This window comes from Lissotriton helveticus, chromosome 8, assembly GCF_964261635.1.
Source record: "Lissotriton helveticus chromosome 8, aLisHel1.1, whole genome shotgun sequence".
Lineage (NCBI taxonomy): Eukaryota > Metazoa > Chordata > Amphibia > Caudata > Salamandridae > Lissotriton > Lissotriton helveticus.
In genome coordinates this window covers 286,458,284-286,473,171 of record NC_136069.1, presented here as the reverse complement: position 1 = coordinate 286,473,171, position 14,888 = coordinate 286,458,284, and the positions used below count along the sequence as shown (strand labels likewise).

General features: G+C 44.0%; 1 protein-coding gene across 1 annotated transcript in view; it reads right to left on the bottom strand.

Moving 5' to 3' along the window:
• DDX10 (DEAD-box helicase 10) overlaps positions 1 to 14,888 on the bottom strand; it is an 835,384-nt gene that overhangs the window by 259,011 nt on the left and 561,485 nt on the right. The window contains exon 15 of the mRNA XM_078657055.1: positions 642 to 803. Within this exon, the coding sequence (XP_078513181.1) occupies positions 642 to 803 (162 nt within the window). The remainder of the gene's footprint in view (positions 1 to 641; positions 804 to 14,888) is intronic.

The window sequence follows — 14,888 nt, the reverse complement described above, 5'->3', positions numbered from 1 at the left end:
AGCTATAGTCGTGTCTTACGTTACCCTTAAAAAGACCATATTTGCAAGCCCTCCAAACCTACACTGGATCCTGCCTTTGATACCAATCACCAAAAGCTTAAACAAGCTTGACGACACCTCAGTCCTCAAAGAAATCCATCAAGTCCCCGTGGAGAGGAGAATTCACATAAATCTTGCTCAGCCTTTAGAATAAACACCCACGGTTGGGAAGGCTGATTTTAGGCATGCTTACATGCCTCAAATCACCCTTCCCAAGTGTACTACTCTGCCTTCTGATTTTCACACCTTTCCCTATATCAGTTCTTTCAGGAAAACCTCAAAACATGAATTTTCCACAAATTCTCATTATGTGCCCTCGTTTTACTTATCAGGTGGTTTTTAAGGGCCTCCTGTCACCGTTCTAACCTCTTGCTTTATTCGTATTGTATGTAGAAGATACACACTTCCCATTGGAGAAGTTCTATTGCATTACTTGTAAAGTTCTCCATTACCACTCGGTCTGTAGAACTAAACACGAACAGATAAATAACTAAATAAGATATGGCGTGCACATAACACATACAATTATATAAGGGTGGTTCTTTTATTTTATCAGGAGAGCAAATACTTAAGGGTGACCCTGAGGGCGACAGTTTACTCACTCGGTGCTTTTCTTTTATTTTCTTCCTGTATTCTTCTTTGTCAAATTTGTCTTCCTCATGAAGTCTCTCTTTAGCTTTGTCCAGATTTATACCACTAGAATCCTCGCACTCTTCGGGCTCTTTCACTGCAGACTTTTGAACCGGGGGCCACTGTTGGATCAGCTGTGAAACAGAAAAACCAACAGTAAATTAAATGAAACAGTATCCAGGGCTTACAATACAGGATTAGTGGTGTTCCATTCAAGTGGACTTAAACAAGCAGCTGCGAGGTAATGGCCTCTATTTATCAAGAGGTTTGGCCATGGACACAAAGTGAGTCAAAACATAACTTTCATAAATCATGCCAGAGACCTTAAAAATGAAACATATCCATTTGTCATGTCGCCCTTTCTTGTGCAGGACAATATTTTGCATAACATATACATTTTGTCTGGGAGCTGATGCTTTATTTTTACAAATGGGCATCTTAAAGCAGCAACCAATTAAACTTCAGGACGGGTGGAATGCACAAGAAGCACAATCTTGAATTTCACTGTGATTAATGCTTTGGGGCTGCCCATTCCAGCACACCCCTCACTATCTCTCATCTTGTGCCCGAGTATCATTTCCGTAAAATAACTCATTTTCTACCCTTCAGCGTGCATCAGCTGGTCGCTGATCTCTTTCCACAGCAGCCTATAACATAAATCACAGGAGTACGCGCACACATATCCTGTAGGACAGTCCTTCATTGGAAAGAGACCAGCAGTGGTGATTTTTCTATATATTCATTTACGGCGAGAACCACAATTCTTTCAGAAATGCTGTACATAACAACAGTGATGCAATACAGGTAATGATTTTTGGATTGTTGGCATAGTGAGTAAAGACAAATTGTGCCAATGGCTGAATCTGGTTGGCGAAGATATAAACAAATAAAAATAAGTTATCCAATCACTGACTAAAAGGCATAAAGAGGCATACCAGTAACATAAGGTTGGGGGTCTATCCGTCTTGTTTCTTGTTGTTCCTTATATTTTTTCAGTGCGGTCTTGAGCATACCCAGAAGCTGAAGGGTAGTCTTCCTATAGGAGCAGAGGTGTGATCTGACAGAGGAAACAATGGTTTCCCTCAGGCCACTACCAATTGGATTGATTAAGCAGTTAGGGCCATATGCATCAACACATTTTCCCATAGACACAGAATGGGCAAAACCCTTTGATGCATCTGGCCCTTAGTTTGTTCTAGCAGGCCTTTAGACTAGGGGGTGATAGAGAAATATTCTATGTCAGGACTGGAGGCGAGGATTATGCTTTCTTTCTTCAAGTTATTCTTACACAGCCATTCAAAACAAGACTACAGTTGCCATAAAAAATTATTTCCAATACTGAACAGACCTGGATCCACCAATCAGGTCCCTCCAGAGTCCACATAGTCTGCCCTCACTGGCCCTTCCTCCTCTTTCTTCCTGGCTGCGCAGCCGAGATAAGTGCTTTGCTGTTTACTTGTGCATGTCAACTGTGCTTTATTGTACAACTGGTTTGGTTCATCTGTATTGTATTATACTGCTTATTATGTCACTGCTTTCATTGAACTTTATGTTGTGACTGTTGTTTTTCCCCAATTTGGGGTTGATTTGCTCGTTTCTGTTACCGTCTCATTGTGTGACAGGTTGTTTCCTTTGCTTGGTACACTCTGGTGACGGGGGCGACGCCGCAGCTCTTTCCCGCTTGAGGCCTACTTCTGGGACCGCCACTCTCCCTCCGTTTATTGCCGTGTTTTCTTTTTGTTTTTCTTATGGACGAGTGCCGCGTCCATCTGTGTTGAGCCGCAGGAGTGTGCGCTCGCGACCTCCCGCCGTCAGGGCGTGTGTAAAGCTTCTCGCTACGGCGCGCGCATTCAAAAACACTGAAGGGTTTGTGTGGCGCGCCGTAGTTTGCAAGCACTGGCCTGAGGTGAACGCACGATCTGTCCGTTACCATTCTTAAGGGCTGATCGCGTCTACACTCCGTTTGGCACTTTAAAACGGAGCCAGTATTTTCTCTTCCATACGCCTGCTGTGGTCTAGTATCGAGTGTCCTGTCGCTCCAAGTGCACTGCTTCCCAGGCCAGTTTTGAGTTTTTGTATTCAGGAGGCACCAGACACACGTGCATAGGGTTTGCCCTATATATTTAAATTGCGAGCTTCTCGTCCTTACTGCAGGCTGACACACAGCCCATTATAGACTGATTCTTTCATCAGTCTGGTCTGCCATCCACACTGTACAATTAGAGCTCATCAATAATACTTACCCTCATACAGCCATGAATTTGATTATGAGGATGATTCCCAGGGAGTGGACAATGCCCCGACTGACCTCCAGTGGGACGAGGAGTCTTACGAGGTGGTGGACGCCTCGATCTACAGAGCGGTTGGTGAAGCTATCACCCCACTGGAAGAACGGCTGACTCAGAAAATTGACCAAGCGCTTTTAGCCTAGCTAGCCTACCTATGGCCTCTACACCCCAGATGGCCCCTGCAATTCCCACTCAGCAAATGGCAGCACCAGTTCCCTCCCTTCCTCCTGCTAAGCGCGCGCGACGCAGGGATGGATCCCGGTGTCTTTGAGCAGCTTAAACAAGCCTTTTTGGTTACCCAACCCTACTTACCACAAGGGTATTCCCCCACCCCCCTCCTTGGGACGCTGCAGCGCATAATGACGGAGATCCCGGCTTTTCCAAGCCCTCCCAGTCTGTCACACCTCCGGACGCATCAGATATGTATGATCCAGATGACATAATCCACCCACGTTCCTCTGACTGGGCTCCAGCGGATAAGGGGGCAGAGTACGTGTCCATGCGCATCAGGAAGCCTTTGGAGAAGGAGGCACGTAACTGTCTCCAGGCTGAATGTCCTCATCCTCCCTTGGAAGGCAAAAGTTCTTGAGGAACCCCAAGAAGGGGATAGATAGATCCTGGCGGGCCTGTCAGAATAAGCTCCACAACGTGTTAGGTTCTTTGACAAAAATTCTCAACATGGCAGAGGAAGCCAAGTCACCAGGCTCCCTGATCTCTCCAGACTCCCTTTTTGGTTAGGCGCAAAGAGCCATGGTGTTCCTCGGCAACGCAAATTGCGCCATTTCCACTGAGTGTCGCCGCTCTTTACTTATCAATGTGGACCCCAAACGTGGGTATTCAGTCGATTACGAGGCAGGGGCGGTGGCCCTGGGGGTCTTTTTTGCGACCCGTTCGTTAAAGAACTGGGGAAACTTGTCAACACCTTCACCTTCCTTGATAAGGCACAGTCCACCATCAAGAAGGCGTTCCCTTGGGATTTTAGAGGGGCCGGTAGAGGCAGGGGCTACTCGACCAGTCGTGGTTATAATCAACAGCCTAGAGGGCAAGGCTCCAACAGAGGCCAGTACCAGTACCAGTCCCGTTTTGGAAATTTCTACCAGACAAGGGGTCGCCGCGGCAAAGGACAACGTTTTCGAGGAGCTGCAGCCTATTCCACTGGTGAGTGTACTCCCTTCTTTTCGCTTAAAAATAAGGGGCCGGCTGGGGACGTTTTTCCAGGCATGGACTTCTGTCACAGGGGACCCATGGGTTTTACAAACCGTTCAGGGCTTATGCATAGAGTATCTAGAGAACCCCTGCCTGCGGGTCAGACCTCGCCCTATCCGTTTCTCTCAGCAGGACTCTTCCCTGGTAGACAAGGAAGTCTCCTCCCTCTTAGCCAAAGGAGCAATCGTCCCAGCTTCGATTCATCCGAGAGGTTTTGTCAGCAATATCTTTTTGGTGGACAAGACTGATGGGGCAAGCGCCACGTGATCAATCTGAGTGAATTCAACGAGTAGCTGGTCTATCGCCACCTCAAGATGGAAGGCATCCATCTGCTCAGGGATATCTTGCGTCCTTGCGACTGGATAGTCTGCCTCGATATGAAGGACGCTTATCTAGTGGTTCCGATCTATCACCCTCGCCAACGTTTCCCGTTCAGCCTGTCATCGGCCCCCTGGTGTTTTAGCAAGGTCCTCAAACCTGTGGTAGAGTGGTTGAGAGCTCGGGGCATTCGAATGATCGTCTATCTCGAAGACCTCCTCCTTATGGATGCATGTCTCAGTCAGCTTCATCAGCACCTTCAGATGACAGTCAATCTCCTCCAGAGTCTGGGGTTTTTAATCAACGACACAAAGTCGATGCTCTCCCCCTCACAATGCCTGATGTTTCTTGGCTTTGTGATCGACTCAAGGTCCTCCCACTCTCAGACTCCCACCAAGGAAGATTGCAAAGATCGGTCACGAACTGCAGCGGTCTTTCTCCAGGAGTCAAGTCTTCCTCGAAGATTTAGCTTGGATAGTGCGTCTGCTCTGGGCCTCTATCCAAGCGATTTTCCCAGGACCCCTTCATTATCGCGCGTTGCAACGTCTCAAAGCGTTCTACCTGCGGAAGAGGCGCAAATACTCTCACATGGTGGTCCTCTCAGAAGACGCCAGAGAGCAGCTCGGATGGTGGCTTCAACACATGGAAGCCTGCAACAGCCGAGCAATCTTCGGCTCTGCTCCTGACATAGTCAGATGCCAGCACCGTGGGTTGGGGAGCCAGATGCGGCAAGTTTTCTACAGGAGGGTTGTGGTCTCCAGACGAACGCAGATTACATATCAATTGTCTAGAACTCCTGGCAGGCTCCTTCGCTGAACGCTGTTGGACGAGGGAATCCATTCAGTCCTCAGTTCTTCTGAAGATGGACAACGTGTTTGAAGTCCACTATATCAACCATTTGGGAGGAACAAGGTCCAAAGCCCTCTCCAATTTGGCCGCCAGTTTTTGGCAATACTGCCTGGATCACCACATGTCGGTGACTGCAGAGTACCTCCCCGTTCGGAAGAATCTGGTAGCAGATTTCCAGTCCTGCAACTTCACGGATTCAAGACTGTGGTAGTTAGACACAGCAGTTTTTCAGCAGTTGAACGACATTTGGGGCCGTTTTCAATAGACCTGTTTGCCTCGAGGCTCGATCACCAGCTTCCCCGATTCTTCAGCTGGAGGCCGGATCCCTTGGCAGTGTCCACGGACGCTTTCCTCCGGGATTGGAGCCTAGAGATGGGGTATGCATATCCCCCTTTGCGATAACACAGTGAGGCTCAGGTCAGGAGGCAGAGGGCGGAGTTAGTGATCCTTTTCCCCCCTGTGGAGTGTGGTTTCCAGTTCTTTTGGAACTTTCCTGGGATTTTCCAATCCTACTCCCCCTCTTTCCTACGCTTCTTCTGAACCCAGGCCTAACTCCTCATCCTCTAGTCCTGCAGAACTCGTTACGGCTAGTGGCATGGGGATTACCGGAGACGCTGGGAAGTCCCAGGCCTTTTGGAAAAGGCTGAGGAACTCATGTATAGAGCGTGGGCTGAAAGTACGGTCAAATGCTACAGATCTGCTTGGGGCAGATGGTTCAGTTGGTGTATGCGACGGGGTGCTGATCCCTTGGACGCGTGGCGCCGCGGCCAGGGCGACTGACGCTGGAATCTGGGGACCACGGTTCGATCCCCGGCTCCGGCGGCAGGTTAGCCCAGCACCATGTGACTCTGGGCAATAGCTCGCTTAATCTTCCCGACGGCCCCCAGCGCCTAGAGACCCTTACGGGTGATTGTGCGCTTTACAAATGTGGACTTTACTTTAGATATTGTGTACATTCTGAATTTCGTGGCCCATTTAGCATCTAGTGGCTTGGCCTACAGGTCTAGCAATACTTTTAGTTCAGTTATATTGGCTGGGCATTTGCAGCTTAATAAAGCCCCTGTTGGGGAACATCCTCTTGTCTGCAAACCTCTTTGGGGCATTCACCTCTCTTTGCCTCCAGAACCTCGTTACTCAGCATTATGGGATGTGAATCAGGTTCTCAATCTGTTTTTATCCTGGCAACCTAATCGGTTCTTGTCAAGAAAAGAGCTATCAGCTAAACTGGCAATGTTACTTTGTCCGATTTCTTGTAGGTGTGTGTCAGATGTTAGGGCTCTGGACATTACCTCCAGGATGTTTACCCCCTCGGGAGTAACTTTTACATTACATACACGGACTAAGTGCCATACCAGAGTGATCTCTTACCCAGAGTTCCTGTCCTCCCCAAGGTGTGTGTAGTTCGCTGCCTAAAGGCTCACGAGGATATGACAGAGGAACTTAGGCCTCCAGGGGAATGCCAACTTCTCATTGCTCTCCACAAGCCTTTCAAGGCTGTCGCCTCTGCCACCATTGCCCGGTGGGTAAGGGTAAGATGGGTGATGCAGGAATCAGGCATAAGCCTCAAGGATTTTGGAGTTCACTCAGCTCGCGGAGCAATGGCCTTTGGCTTGGGTGCCCATTTGGAAGATATCTTTAACGCGGCTGACAGGTCTTCAGACTCTACCTTTAAGAGGTTTTACTTCGAGCCAGTGCTGTGCATGGCTCACCTCGCAGTGAGAAAGTTTTCAACTAGCATAATCCTTGACTCCAGTCCTGACATAGAATGAACAATTTCCTAGCTATCGTAACAGAAAGTTTCAATTCTATTTAGGACTCGGAGGCAAGGATTATCCCACCCTAGGGATCGCTAGAGAATGTCCCACTCCGTACTACAGTACTTAAATCTTTTTGATTTCTACTTTGTTGAGACTATAGCGTTTTCCTCATTATCCAATACCAATAATGCGGTTTTATAACTGGCTTCTGGTTCTAAGTTTGAGTTTTGCACTGCTCTGACCATTGTTTCGTGGTTTTAGGTTATGTCTGCCTAATAGTGTTTTGACTGGTTACATCATATTCATTTCGTGAATTGATGATGCTTTTGTCCTCGTAGGTCCAGATGCGAACAAAAAAGACGCTTGAAGATTGGTTATGGGCTGACTTTGCGCAAAGAAAGAGGAGGAAGGGCCAGTGAGGGCAGACTATGTGGACGCTGGAGGGACCTGAATGGTGGATTGGACATTATTTTTTTGTTGCCTATTTCCCTAGGGTTCATGAGAAATGTAGTCTTGTTGTTTTGAATGGCTGTGTAAGAATAAAGTGAAGAAAGAAGGCATAATCCTCACCTCCGAGTCCTTAACAGAATTGAAACTTTCCATTACGATAGCTAGGAAATGTTTCATTCTACCGTAGAATCCTATCCTCTTAGAAACCGTGTATTTTTTTCCTGATGACCCATGTCAGCAAGAGATTCTGACATAAAACCCTCCGTGTAAAAAATATATCCGTCAAGAAGTTAATTAGATTCTGTTCCACCAAAATTCTGACATCTGCCTAGCCTGGGAAATTGTCTACACAAGGTAAATTATGTAGTATACGGCCTTCGGAAGGTAACAGTGAAGTAACACAAGTACTGACATATTTGTCACTGTTTCTGCACTCAACACACCTCTATAGAGGCCAGCCAACCTAAGGATGAATTCTGAAGCCATTCACCATGGATAGTGAAAGGAATGTGGGTGATTTCTGGCCTAGTTAAGACGTTTCATGGTATTGTGTGCAAGAAAGCAGCGTGCTTCACAAATGGCACACCACTCTGGACTCCTCTGAGTGTCTACTTTTAAGAAATGTCTGGGTTGGTAGGTTTCCAGGTGTTGAGGCAAACGTTAAACCCAAATAACCAAATTACTTATATTTCCAGACTCATTGAAATAAAAGGGTAAAATCTAAATGTTTTCACGTTGCATTTAAGATATTTTCCTGTGTACCTGGAGTACCAATTTATCGGGACAGGACTTTTGAAAATTTCTGTGATTGTAGCCAATGATTGACATTTGCATGGCAATTTACTAGGTAAGAAAAAGTAATGGGACCCACACAAGTCACAATAAACTAGACTCCCCTTGTTGACTAGTTTTAAAAAATGTCACGTTGGTCGGTGGGCAACCCCCGGCCTAAATACCGCTGCTACTCATTCTCAAGAATCAATGTTATTCAAACCAAAATTCGACATTGCCATGGAGTGTTTTTGGGTCTTTCCTATCCCATGCAATAGGTCCACTCGCCCATGTGTGGGACCATTTTTATTGGGATAAGTTTAAAAACGCCGAATAATAGAACATTTGTTCCTAAATATTGAACATCTCTACAGTTTTGTCTTCCAAATGCATGTCAGTGTGTAAAAAAAACTATTCCTAGCCTCTGACTTGGACACATTCTAAAAAAGGTATAGATTTCCTTCATAGCCATTTCCCATTCTTGTATATAATAAAAAAAAATAATAAAGGATTTTATAAAGCGCCTGGTGACGCCATCTCGGCGTGTCCCCGCGCTGTGGAGAGAGTAGCCGGAGAAAGTGAGCGACCTAAAGGGTAAAGAGGTGGGTTTTTAAGAGTCTCCTAAATAAGGTCTCTGTCTCTGCCAATCTAATGTGCAGAGGAAGAAGGTTCCAATTTTTGGCCGCCAGCGCACGAAAGGAGCGCCCTCCCATTCTGGCTTTATTTATCCAGGGGGCACACAGAAGCCCGGTACCCTTGGAGCGCAATTCTCTGTTGGGCGTATAGGGGATTGCAAGATCCTTCAGATAATCAGGGGCTACCTGAGAGGTGATACCTTATAAATTGATACATGGCCAAAACGCAATAAAAAAAATCATTGTAAGCTTCAGGTCAGCTGATGGCTTTGGATATGGCATGTTTTTGGAGGACTAACAAACACTATCCAACCCTGCAGCCAGAAGAGTCTGGCTGGAGTAATATTATATTACATATGTAGATCTGCCATCAGAGCAAAAAATTATGCATCACTTATTTATTCTTACTTCCACTGTTCTTTTTCTTTCTATGATTAATTTCTTTGGGAAAATCATGACTGACTTACATAAATTACCCTTGACTGAATTCAGAATTTCAGTTACTTTTCAGAAATGTGCAGCATTCCATGTTCACCCGTGGGGTTCATACTCCCCGCCTCCCCCCCCTCCCCCAAAATGGATATAGGTTTTACAGAAAAATAGGTAATATTGACCCCCCTCTCCCGCCCATTTAGAAACATGCAAAACCTGGGGTGAAAAAATGGATTTTTCCCCCACTTCCTGTTTCTGAAAACTGGGAATAAAACGATCTTAGCACAGCAAACCATTTGTATGTGTCATTTTTAGAAGAAAAAAAAACCACTTTCCAGCATAGCGCTTTTTTCCCAGCATACCTATGCTGGCCTTGTAGTAAAAGCAAATACACTGATACACATTGTTAGATGCACCTTCCAATGCCTTGCTTTGATAAGGGCTGCCCTTTATTCATCTACCTGAACGGAAAACAAAGAATTCCCAAGTCTTGTAGAATTCCTTAGTAAAACTGGTAAAGACATTGGCGAGGCTAACTAAGCATAAATGATGGACACGTTCTCAGTCACTTTGCCATTGAAGAAGCACAGGGGTCGCTCTTTGATACACAATGATTGATATAATCTTTGTGTCTGAAAGATTTTATAGCAAACATCGCGTCTGCCCATCTCATTCTCATGCAAAGGTTATGCTATTGGAATTAATAGACTGAACAGTTCTCTCAAAGTTTTTGATGAAAGTTTCACAAAAATGTATTAGCTCCAGCCTCCTGAACCTGAAATGGCTGCCAGATGAAGTTTGGAGCGGAGGTGTAATCCTGAATCCTGAATCTAAAATAATTACAGTCCCTTTGGGATACATTACAGTCATAATATTTTACATGTTCTTAAAGTAGGATTTTTTATGAGAAACCTGCACTGTTAATCAAGCACACTCAATAAAGATAGGTTGCAGTGGAGGCTGTCTGCCCCGCTTGAATACGAAGGGGTGGTCTTAATTTACAGAGGACCCCTTACTATGTATGCATACGTCATATACCTCGCCCATATCAGTCTGAGAATAATTATCATTCTTAGTACTCATTTCGTCTACAGAGTCACTGTGGACACTAAAGGTATTTGTCGAAGGCATATATTATTCTCCTGAATAGGGGACTGAATACATGTCAGATTGACAAATTTGAAGATCATGCATTTCTTTACCACAGATGGTTTTATCTAAAGGTTGTTCCATGTGCCAAAAAATTGCTGAACCCAACTTTCATCCGATCCCCAACTGTGGCAGAGCCCTTAACCTCTGCTTAAGATGGCTGCTAGATTGCCGACTACACACCCGATGCTACAGAATCACGAGTCCTATATGAAAAATATCAATTCTGCACCTCAAGAGCCTCCAATGACAATTCGAGATGAATTTCTAACACCTTGATTCCATATATAAGCATTGCTAGCAGGTAGCTCTAATATATTTAGTGTCAGGGCCTGGATGTTGTGTAAAAACAGTTATAGGGCCAAACTGATCAACCTGGAGGTCCAGGGCATTCTTGTGTTGATGTTTCCTCCGGGCAGGACCAGTGAGGGACTAAATGAATGTCCCTGATGCAAAGACTGATGTCACAAAACAGGTCATCCCGTCCAATTTTGTTTTACTCTCTACCAGAGAGGTAAAACAGTACACCTGATCATGGTAAGCAAGCTCCTTCAGTTTTTAGCTGCAGTTAAACAATTGTTCCCACTTCACACATTTCAATATGCTGTTAACTCTGAGATCAGGTAACTAATAAAGCCCAGAGGCAACCTCAACCAATATAAAAGAAGCAAAATTTATTTTATGAGAAGACAAACTACTGAAGGTAGAGACCGTGCAAAGAAAGCAGACAGAAGACGTAGGGGAAGGTAGACTGAGTGGGCGCACATTTAAGCCGTAGAAAGGACAAAAGTTTAAATAATACTTTATTAAATTAAATTTACATTCCTGCTAGACAGAAAAACAGCAAACATCGAGTGAAAAGGCAAATGGCAGCCACGTTTAAAACCACAATTCGGTAAGTGAAAGGCACTTTCTGAACTTCACTTTATTTACATACAATTCTGGGGAAACCCTTTACTGGGGAACCACTGCAAGCGCTAATGGTTCTGCATCAGTGTGTGGCTTTTCCCAGGGATGCAATGAAAACATCCAGTCACTTAGCTGAATGGCTAATCAGAGTGGCAACATGATTAAACTCACTGTACAAATCAATTAATCTAATGAAGTATGCAAAATTGCTTCCTCATAAGAGAGTTGCAAATGTACTCAATTTAAGGTTTTGATTTATTTGATGTGAATGTGTGTTCAGCTATGCGTTAGGACAAACATTAATTTGGGTTCACTGGGAAATACAGTTTACTGTGAATAAAACATGATGGGAAGATTGGCTGACTTACTTGGCTTTAAACTGGTAACCTTTAAAAGAATATTGGAGCACATTTTACAACAAAACAAATGGTAATTGTTAAATGCGCTTGATAAGGGAAACAAAATAGTCACTGTAATAAACTTCAACAATAAAGTATGGGAAGAACCACATGGCCCAACATACATAACCACTAAAAGGTAAACTTATTTCTGTAAGAAATCCATGCTTGGCTCAAGCAGCAAGGTCTTCTTTGGCAAAATCATGCATTACATGTGCAACTACAATACAAATCAACAAACCAGTAAAGAAAGTAAACAACTTAAAACGTCCCAATAAACTTGATTTAAAACCAAAACGATATTCATTATGTAAATTGTGACAAACTGCCACATAGGTATGTTGAAAGTAGTCTCTAATGGACAAATAAGGTTATAACATAAGGAGCTCAATGATGAAAGTATGCATTAGACCTAATGTTTTGAAACACGGTCAGAAGGGGAAAGGAAATAAAAGGATTATAATATCGCATGTCTCTGGGGCTTAACATTTTCATTATAATTAAAACAATTTAAAAAAAAGTTTGTTTTTAAACATACAAATAGAGGCAATATTCATTGCTCGGGGAGCCTGCACTCGATGCTTAGTTAAAATAATGTACCACACAACAAAAGCAATGATTCAATTAATCTCGGCCACTCGTGATTGCTCAGGCCACGTTTTATTTAATATTTTTTCTGCCACTGTCCCACCCTAGAAGACGGAGACCAATCATAAGCAAATAATTTTCAGTCCTACTTCTATGAGCAACATCTAAAAAATCAAATTCTCTATTCTGGGGTCACGGGGCATTGCATGGGAATATTATTCCCCTCAGCTCTTCTCTTTGGATGATGATTCCTGACCTACTTAGTGTGGGATGTTTCCTCACTGGTTCAACAATCTAATTGTGTGACCCATCCAAAGGTGATTATGTCCTCTCCATAATCGAGGTGCTATTCCCTGTAGCAGGTTGTTTTTACTGCAAGCTATTTGTAGTGACTTTTCTCAACCTTTTATGTACAGCAGCTACATAATCTATCCTTTGGCTGATTGGGGCCTACTGACATGTCTCTGTATCTTTTTTTCAACTTTAAAATCCACTGACATATGTTCATACAGACTAGCGTCCTTAAGAACGCATATGTTTAGGGGGGGGCTACTGAAAGATGTTGACAATTTGGCATAACATGGTTCATTAGTCTGCAAACTTGATATTTTTACCTTGTGTAAGGGGGACTTGAATGAAAATATTGTGAAAGTTAAACCATATACAATTGTATTCTAGGCTGCACCAGGGTAAACACTCAACTGCATTTCTATCCACTGACATACTGGTTGAAATGGAGGATGCAACGACCTTTGGATGCCTCACAGTACTGATGGGGAACCGATGAAGAAGCTTGCAACACCAAATGGATGAGGGCTTTTCCTCCAAAGAGAAAAGATTTGATAAATAAGATTCCTACACCGCCTCCGATGACATCACTGAGAGTTGTGCATTTTAGATGTTCACTGTCAAGATAGGCAGGGTGTACGAAAATCCATAAAATCTTCTCACTCAATCATTCATTGGTACACCTGCTTCAGTTAGAGAAGTCTAACACAAACTGCCAGGCTAGGTCTAAACAGAAAAACAAGCACCCCAGACTGATTTCAGCCTATTTTGCAGTTCAGGCTGGAATCCAACATTGAATTGTATATAGCTGTTCTCTTTCTAAAGTGGTGGACTGGGACAAAAATGATAGATTCAAATATGTCCCCAATCGACCGCCAGTGGCTAAGATTAAATCAAGCATTCCTTATATCACTTTGATGTTTGTTGCAGTTTCAGTAAGAGGCAGGGCTCTTCTAAGTATTATAAGTGAGAAACTGGTTTCTTACACGACAGGCTGAGTCCTGCATATACCTATGTTATTCCATGTTTTGGAGGTTTCGGGACGCCCCAGGCTCTTAAAGCCAGCCGAATGGAAGGTTACTGTCTAAGATGCTCTGCACTGTCACAATCTTAGCCTGGGCCACTTGGGACAAGGTAACTTTCCCTTATATAGTGTAAGATATGCATTCAGAAACTAAACTTTTTGAAACATTCTCCAATTCAACAAAGATCTGTGTATCCAATATGGATTGAAGTATAGTTGCAATAGTATCGATTAGGGTGGGCTCTAGAAAATACTTTTTCAGTCCTTGTAGGCTAATTCATTATGGCAGGATTCAGAACTAGAAAAAGCTGTTTAGGCACTCTGCCAAATTACACGAAATGTATAACACCAGGTCACATAAGTGCCACATTTGCCACCGGCCCCAGGCTGACTTCAACCATTTAGTGTGGCGGTGCAGTCATGTTGCTGTATACTGGAAAGAGGTTTTACACAGGATATTAAATGTGACTGAGTCAGACATTGAATGTGCTCTAGATGTAGCTGTACTAGGTTATGCTGCTAAAGTCCAGACTGTTGGCGATACTGCTACTACTTGCTAAGTGGGAGATAGCTCCCCATTGGATGAAGGGACCTACAGACTCAGCATCTATAAAGTGTGACTATCTGTAATGTTAACGCTCAGATGCTTTCTAACATGCAGCCTATAAAGTCTAGTCCTAAAGATATACAGGTTCACCTCCATCTCTATTCATTGAGAAAGCAGGATGTTCGCCCTGACGATCGCTTAACAGCGCTATTACTTGAAGATTACTATTGCTACAGAAATTACTCCGGACGGTTTCATGCAAAATACTGTGTTGCTGCTCTGGATTAAACTGTAGTTTCGATGACTTTAAACAAACTCTCTGTATATTGAGACCTTTGTGCACCTTGCCGCCTATCGTTTCGGTAAATTATGTGATAACCTTGATGATATTGGTGTAGAGCAAAATGTCAAGCTCCTTGACTCAGAGTCTGGCTTATCTATCATTTAATTGTGAGCTGGGCTCCGATTCAACATTTTCAGAGGAGTGTAGATGAAGAAGACGCAGGAAATGAAAGGGAATTCTGGTCTGGTGCAGGCTGAGCCTGGTCAGCATTTCGGTCACATACTAGTGTGACTGGCCATTGGTGCATCAGGAGGAATATCCTCTTTT